Genomic DNA, 8,560 nt, shown 5'->3' with positions numbered 1-8,560 from the left:
ATTAGGCCCAAACTCCCACATTCTTTTGTATATATCTATCATGGAAGCATCCCTTATTAGTTTACAAAGATCATGCTCATTCTTTTTTATAGCTGTATAGTACTCCACTCTGTGGAGATATATCTATCTCCTGTTCCTTCTGTTAACATGTTCATGGATATGTAAGCATTTTCATATGGTTGTGGATGTATCTTCAGGGTTAATTTCTGAAAACTCTAATTACTGGCTCAAATGACATGTTGCTGTCAAAGAATAAGATTAGTACATTCTGTAACACTATATTCAAAAATAAACTGAAAATCGATTAGAGACCTAAATATGAGTGGAAACCATGAAACTCTTAGAAGTCACTATGAGTGGGACACTCTTCGATATAAATCATAATAATATATTTTTGGATCTGTCTCCTAAATCTAGGAAAATAAAAGCAAAAATAAATAAATGAGATGTAATTAAAGGTAAAAACTTTTGCACAGCATAGGAAACCATCAACAAAATGAAAAGATGACATACTATATGGGAGAACATATTTGCCAATGATATAACCAATAAGGAGTTAATATCCAAAATATATTAACAGCTTATATAACTCAACAGTTTAAAAAAAGAATTTTAAAAATGGGCAGAAGACTTAAATAGACATTTTTCCAAAGAAGAGAAACAAATGGCCGAGAGGCAGATGAAAAGAGGTTCAACATCATTATCATCATATGAATGCAAATTAAAACCACAATGAGGTATTATCTTATACCTATCAGAAGGGCTCTCATCCAAAAGGAACAGAAGTAACAAATGTTGGTGAGCATGTGGAGAAGATCTGTACACTGTTGGTGGGAACGTCAACAGGTGCAGCCACTATGGATAACAGTAAGGAGGTTCCTCCAAATCTAAAAAGAGAACTAGCAAATGACCCAGCCATCCCACTCCTGCGTGTATATTTAAAGAAAAATGGCCCACTCATTTGGATGGTCTCCTTCATCCATTTGGATGGTACTCGACGCTTGTCCGAGTCTGAGGGTCTCCACTGCTCATCTCCCCTCCCCCCATCTACTCTCCGTAGGTGACCCCGCCCCAGTCCAACCTCCCTGTTCACTAAGAGGCACCTGTGTCTGCAGAGCCAGTGTGAGATGAAGAGAGAGCCCTTGCCAGCCACCAGATAATCAGGAGTTTTGGCCGGACCTTTGAGCACACACTGAGACCGTGAGGAGTCAGACAAAAAGCACAGACTATGGCGCTGAAATGGATTAGTAAGGAACTTAGCGATGCGGCCAGTGACGCTCCAGCACAATATCCTGCAGGTCCAGTTGGGGAGGATACATTTCACTGGCAGACCACAATTATGAAAAAGAACGGCAGCCCATACCAAGGCAGTGTATTCTGTGTGACAATTCATTTCCCTAAAGACTACCCGTTCACACTACCTAAGGTTGCATTTCCAACAGAATTTATCATCCACACATGAACACTAATGGCAGCACTTGGCTCAATATTCTAAGATCACGGTGGTCTCTTGCTTTCATGATTTCTAAAATTCTGGTATCCATTTGTCCCCTGCTATGTGATCTGAACCCAGATGACCCCCTCCCCAGTGCCAGAGGTCACAGAGATCTATAAAACAGACTGAGATAAGTACAACAGAATTTTTTAGGAATGGACTCAGAAGTATGCCATGTTATGCTAACTTAAAGTTAGAATAACCTGCATTAAAGCTTGAATAAACTTTAAATTACTGTTTAAAATGAAAAAAAATCCACTAATTCAAAAATTCCATGCACTCCAATGTTCATAGCAGCATTACTGACATTTGCCAAGGTACAAAAGTAATCTATATGTATACAATCTATACACACACACACACACACACACACACACATGCATAGTGGAATATTAGTCATTAAAAAGAATGAACTTTTGCCATTTTTCAACAACATGTATGGAGGTTGAGGGTATTATGCTATTAATTAGTAAATAGTTATATTGTATTAATGAAATAAGTGAGCTAGAGGAAGACAAACGCTGTATGATGCCACTGACATGGAGAATTTTAAAAATAAAACAGACTAGGGAAATGAAGCAGACTCACAGATATAGAGAACAAGCTACTGGTTACCAGTGGGGAGTGGCAAGTAGGAGGGGAAGGGCAGGGACAGAAGATTAAGAGGTGCAAGCAATATGTATAAAATAAGCAACAAGGATATATTGTTCAACAAAGGGAATATAGCTAATATTTTATAATAACTGTAAATGGAACATAACCTTTAAAAACTGTGAATCACTTTGCTGTTCACCTGTAATTTATAAAATACTGTACATCAACTATGAAAATGAAGTGAAAGTATTAGTTGCTCAGTCTTGTCCAACTCTTGTTGACCACATAGACTGTAGCCCGCCAGGCTCCTTTGTCCATGGAATTCTCCAGGGAAGAATACTGGAGTGGGTAACCAGTCCTTTCTCTAGGGGATCTTTCTGACCCAGGGATTGAAGCCAGGTCTCCTGCCTTGCAGGCAGATTCTTTGCCATCTGAGCCACCAGGGAAGCCCACATCAACTATACCTCACTTTAAAAAAATCTATTTTCTCAGGAACTTTCACATATGCAATACAGTATCATTAACTATGGAGTTGTCTGGTGTCTCAGCAGTAAAGAATCTGCCTGTTGATGCAGGAGATGAGGGTTTGATTCCTGGGTCAGGAAGGTCCCCTGGAGAAGGACACGGCAACTGAATCCAGTATCCTTGCGTGGAAAATTCCATAGACACAGGAGCCTGGTGAGCTACAATCCATGGGGTTGCAGAGTAGGAAACCACTTAGCAACTTAACAAGAATTATTAACTACAGTCACTATGCTGGATATTGTGTCCCCAGGACTTCTTTATTTTGTACATGAAAGTTGTGAAAGTTTATCCCGTTTGACCACTTACACCCATTTCATCCATCACCCAACCCCCACTTGTGGTAACCACCAATCTATTCTCTCTGAGTTCATTTTTCAAAAATTTTCACATATAAGTGAGACTATATAGTATTTGTCTTTGTCTGACTTATTTCACTTAGCACAGTGCCCTCAAGGTGCATCTGTGTTACTGCAAATGGTCAGATTTCCTTTTTCTCTTTTATTGGCTAAATAATATCTGAGTGAGGATGAGTGTGTGTGTGTGTGTGTGTGTGTGTGTGTGTTTGTGTGTGTGTGTCTGTGTGACATTATCCATTCATCCATTAATAGACAGTTATGCTGTTTTCATAATTTGGTTATGGTAAATAATGTTTCAACGAACATGGAGGGTGCAGATATCTTTTCCAAGTGTTGGCTTCATTTCTTTCAGCTAAATTTCCAGGAGTAGAGTTGCCAGATCACATGGTGGTTCTATTTTCAATTTTTTTATGAGCATCTATACTGTTTTCTATAGTGGCTGCATCAATTTACATTTTCATCAACTCACATTTTCTTTAATAATTTAAGTATACCCTAAATGCAAAAGTTACATGTTTCTAAATTTAAAAGGTATATATCTTTGAAATTTAGGAATGAGAGACTGAATACAGTAAGCTAGATCCACAACTGAACCACTTTAATTTTTTTTCTCTTCTTATCCTATCTTAGTGTGGGGTTTTTCACATTACCAAGGATACCCCTGTTCCAATGCCATGTAATCTTGCTCTGGGTCACACAGATGATTTAAAATTTTTTCAGTTTCTATTTCAGAAAACAAAATTCTTATTTCTAAATCTGATAAACAGCAATAAGTGTGTGACCCGTGTCATTCACAAGTTTATGTTCTGACTCTAAATAAACTTTCTACTGAAAGGAAAATCACTTGAAAATTACCGCCTCACCCCCCACAAGAAAAGGATAAGTCAAAAAGTTATTGACGCATATCAGGAACACAGGTTGACAGGCTTTTGTGATCACAAAGTGAAGAAAGGATTCAGACCACACTAGGGGTGAGTGGCCGGATGTGGCCACAGAAGGGCCATCACTGTCCAAGGCAGAGGTGCCAGCCCTGGCTGCAGCTCTGGCTCCAGTGCTCTCTACTTCCTCTCTCCAAGTCGCCTCATAATGGGGCAGGAATGCAGTGGGGACACTATCATTGACCTTGGCAAAAACTCCAAGACTTTCACCTTGCTGGTTTCCATAACTGCTCTCAGACCCCACAGGAGCGCTCTCGGATCCCCCATAGCGAGGAGGATAACAGCCAGGCAGTGTGAAGAGAAATGAATCGACAAAATGTCAGCCTCAGACTGGGAGGAGTGAAACATTATGGACTCTAGAGCAATTCAGACCAGGCTCTACACTCAGTTCTGTCACTTTATCAGCCTGGAGAATAGAAGTTCTTTGTCTGCTAAGTGAGTTTGGTAAGACTTGTCTTACAGAATTATTGGAACATATGTAGCTTGTGTAAAGCACCTGGCACTGCAGCTGGCAATGTTTAGGTTTTATAACGCTTATTTTCATACCAGAAGAAAATCTATGGGAATGTCTACCTTCGTCTATGGGAATTTTCCTTTATCCAGGAGAAACTACAGACCATGTGGTCTTCTAAACAAAGAAAGCTAAGTCAATCAAACTGCTGCTTAGCAAGAAACCCTAGGGTTTCCCCAGTGGCTCAGTGGTAAAAAATCCACCTGACAACCAGGAGATGCCAGTTCAATCCCTAGGTTGTGAAGATCCCCTGGAGAAGGAATTGGCAATCCACTCCAGTATTCTTGCTTGGAAAGTTTCATGGACAGAGGAGCCTGGCAGGCTACTGTCTATGGGGCCATAATGAGTCAGACACGACTTAGCATTTAAACAAGTAACCCTAAGTAAATTTTCTCTATCAGAGAATATGTTATTGAATTTAGAGGCAAGCATTTTACCAGGATGCAACTCAAAACATTATAGAACTCATGTCAAGGACCAGTAATTCCCCTGCCTCCCAAAGACCTCCCGACAAAACACCCCAATTTTCATGTATTTCACCACCACTAAAATCTAGCCCCTCTCAGGAGGTCTACTAGATTACACTCGAGATACCCTCATGTTTGGAGTGTGCTGGGGCTCCTTCTGTTCAGGGACCAGAATGCCAGCACAGTGACTTCTCAACATCCCATCAGAAAGGAGGCAATAATAGGCATCAAACAGCTGGTCTGTGGACTGTGTTCACCTGCACTGGGGCAGGAGCACTGGACACCTTCCATTCTTTCCCCAGGTAGAGAGTCCCTCCGGTTGACTCACAATCTTAGGGTAACTGTTCAGGGCAGCTTCTCATTTCAGTCTCAGCCTCCCAACTCTGAGGTCCACCATCTAGTGATTTGGTCCCAGCTCACCATTATCACAGGCTCATCCAGCCCACCACGCAGCCAACTTAAAATGACCTCCCAAGAAGGAACAGGAATGCAAAGATGTATATTATGATTAGCTTTCCAGCCCCACCTTAGCTTCTCACAACTTAAAAAGATTGGGAGTGTTGGTCGAACACAAAGTGAAGAAGTTGCCTCAGACCTGACTAGGGGCTGGAGGGACTGCTAGGTGTGACCTTGGAGCACACACTGGCCTTGGCAGGACTACAAATCCTGACTGTAGCTCGGGATCTCTTGTCATCATCTCTCAGAGCCTCTTCATAATGGGGCGGGAAGGCACTGGGGATGTTACCATTGACCTTGGCCAAAATACCAAAACTCAAAGTTTTGGTTTGAGAGAATAAAGGCTGAGAGAATTTAGACCTCACTGCTCTCATCCCAACTCCCTCCCCAGCATCCTGCGTCCTTTTTGTCACTTGTCTGGGATCATCACACCACCTTCCTTATGGAATCACTGCTCATATACTCAAGACATCTACAGGCAGGTGCAGGTTCTCCTTTATCTTCGCATCACCCCCACCAGCACAGAACCTTCTGAAGAGCAGATGCTCAAGTAAAGATGGGAATAAAGGAGCCACCAAGCAAGGAATGTAGTTTCTTATTGTTTAATTTTATCGGTATTGTTTAATTTTATCGGCATTCTTGAATAAGCTAAGAACATCTAAGTGGGTATTGTTGAATGTTACAAAGAGAAAGACAAATATGAATAAGATAAATCAAAACTTGACTACAGCTTATTTCATCTGTTTTAAAACCACAGCATTCTTTCACATTTCCAAGAAAATTCCTATTCCAAAGCTATGTTATCTTGTTCTGGATCCCAAAAAGATGCAAGGATTTTCTGAATTACACTACACAGTACCAAAACTCTTACTCTTAGATCTGACAGACAATAACAAATCTGTGATCCATATCATTTGTAAACTTGGATTCTGAATCTTAATAAACATTCTAGGAAAAGAAACAACATTTGAAAGGTAATAGTGTAAAACTGGAACACAAAGAAGATACATATTATGACCTTTCCAGCCCCACTTTAGCCTCTTACTACTTAAAAGGTTGGCAGTATTGGTCAAACAAAGGAAGAAGCTGCCTGAGAACTCACTGGGCATTGGACGGATTGCTGGGTGGGACCTTGGGTTGGTTGGCCGTGGCGGCAGGACGAGACCTAACTAGAGATCTACCTCGGGATCTCTCTTCCTCTTCTCTCAAAGCTTCCGCATAATAGAACGGGAAAGCACTAGGGATGGTACTATCGATCTTGGTCAAAAACTCCAGCACCTTCATCTTGTTGGTTTCAGCATGGGCTCTTGGGGCCCACAGGAACTCATAACTCAGGGGATCGCTGTCGGGAATCTGACGATACACCAGGTAATTCTGCTGCACCAGCTTTTCTGTGATGAGCTTCCTGGGATCCCCAAAGATTACATGCTGCTTTCCATCATAGATGTCTAGAATATTCAGGAACTCCCAGACATCAGCCTCAGAGGCGCGGTTGCCATTCAGGAAGATCACACTCAGCAGAGGCATCAGAAGCCCATTCTTCGGCAGCCCCCAGCTGCTGCTCAGTACGCCATCATTGGTGAGGCCTAGATTGCTGACCAGGGTATAGGAGTGACCATTCAGCTTGACTTCCTTCAACTCAAGCCCAAAGGCCAGCTCCATGCACTCAGCTGCTCTCCTGAGGATCTCGGGGAAGCGTGTCTTGAACCTTTTGTGAAAAAGCTTCAGCATATCTATCTTCCTAATGGGCTGTTTTATCTTAAACTTCTGAAGCAGGAAATGTATCAACACCCCTGCCTTCTTCGTCAGAGGATCTGGGGGAGCGGGCTTAGCAGAGGTCGAGGCCTGGGAAGATTTTCTACGTTGCATAGCTTGGCGCCTGGCACGTGCTTTAGATCTTGGGCGTGAAGCCCCTGCAACAGGAGAGCTAGTGGCTGCAGCTCCCTGAGGATTCTGGCCCACACCAGCAGTGGGAGAGCCCGGGGGTGTACTCCCAGAAGTAGGGGTGGGGGAGGCAGCAGCCTGAGCATCCCCGAGATCCTTGGTCTCCATGCGTGCTTGGTGGCATTTCTCACGCCCACGGCGCTTGCTCTTCTGTCCCCGAGGCATGACTATCAGCAGGCACAGCGGGCAGGGGACCGGGTAGGCAAGTAGGTGATGCTGGAACCTGGAGAAGGGAAGATGAGTGGATGAGCTCCTTCAGTGGGGAGGGAAGAAGGCTGCTCTGCCCATTTCCGTGAGAGCCCTGCTCCAGGAACCACTGGCCGCTTGTTCTTGGTCAGCCTATCCCCTGAGAACCCGGTGAAAGAAGTGAGTGGGCCAGCCTCAGGCCACAGCCTGCCTGTGGCTGCCTGTGGTGACAGCAGATCCTGGGAGTGGGGCCCTCTTTGGGTCCCTTCGTTTACACACACAACTGTCACATCAGATCTTAGTAGAGCCGGGACCCCTGCCATATGCCACTTGAAAGGTGACGCCTCAAACTCCCTGGGACCCAAGAGAAGGAACCGAGTCACGGACGCTGTCGGGGAGGATGGTGCTGGCAGTTCTGGGCGCCTGCTCTGTCCTGAACTCATTGCTTCTCCATTCAGGGTCCTCATCGTGTCAACACTGAGGGTGTGGCCCCCTCCCTCCTGCCACCGGTGCCGCCCCTTCAGGTGAAGTACCTCATCTCCCTTAGAAATGACACAAAGAAATGAGGGGCCTCAGCGCAGGATCGGGCAAGACTCTTCAGTGTTCATTTGATTAGCTGGAAGGGGGAGCGTGCTACCTTCAGTCCTCATTCACAGTCGCCACCCTGACTCCTGGGAGGATCTGGCGGCTCCTTTCTCTCCTGACTTGAGGACCTTTCCTCACAGCAAGGCCAACAGCTCCCTGAGATTGAATGGGGGAAGCCAGGGTGGCCTTACCTGGCCTACCGCCCACGGTCTCTGGGGCATGAAAAGGTGTAGCTGGGGGTTGAGGCCTTGTAATGTGTGGTCCTCATGTGAGGTCCCCAGATTTTACATAGGGGAGAGTCTAAGATTCCTTCCTCTGCTGACCCATTAGACTAAGGCACTCACTTTCCTGTTAGCTGTGAGTGAGACACACTGCTGCCCGCCATGTATGCCTGGGGGTGCCAAGGAGTGACAGTGAGAGGAATTCTGGGAGTTTTCCACAGTCTTCAGCATCTTCTCCATGAGTCCTGGCAAATGCTAGAAATTCTCCCTCTGCTGACCTGA

General features: G+C 44.3%; 1 protein-coding gene and 1 pseudogene across 1 annotated transcript; one reads left to right on the top strand and one right to left on the bottom strand.

The window, feature by feature from the left end:
* Positions 1-1,228: 1,228 nt before the first annotated feature.
* Positions 1,229-1,681, top strand: LOC136154396 (ubiquitin-conjugating enzyme E2 D3 pseudogene; annotated as a pseudogene).
* Positions 1,682-6,440: 4,759 nt separating this feature from the next.
* On the bottom strand, positions 6,441-7,451 carry LOC136154395 (melanoma-associated antigen B1-like). Its single transcript, XM_065916692.1, has one exon. The coding sequence runs from the start codon at positions 7,449-7,451 to the stop codon at positions 6,441-6,443; it is 1,011 nt and encodes a 336-aa protein (XP_065772764.1).
* Between the last annotated feature and the right edge of the window lie 1,109 nt (positions 7,452-8,560).

The sequence above is a fragment of the Muntiacus reevesi genome, chromosome X, assembly GCF_963930625.1.
Source record: "Muntiacus reevesi chromosome X, mMunRee1.1, whole genome shotgun sequence".
Classification (NCBI taxonomy): Eukaryota; Metazoa; Chordata; class Mammalia; order Artiodactyla; family Cervidae; genus Muntiacus; species Muntiacus reevesi.
Note: the sequence above shows the minus strand (reverse complement) of the source record. Positions and strands in the feature narration are given on the sequence as shown.

Bases quoted from the DNA above. Each gene is read 5' to 3' on its own strand.
- LOC136154395 (XM_065916692.1), bottom strand. From the start codon at position 7,451: ATGCCTCGGGGACAGAAGAGCAAGCGCCGTGGGCGTGAGAAATGCCAC.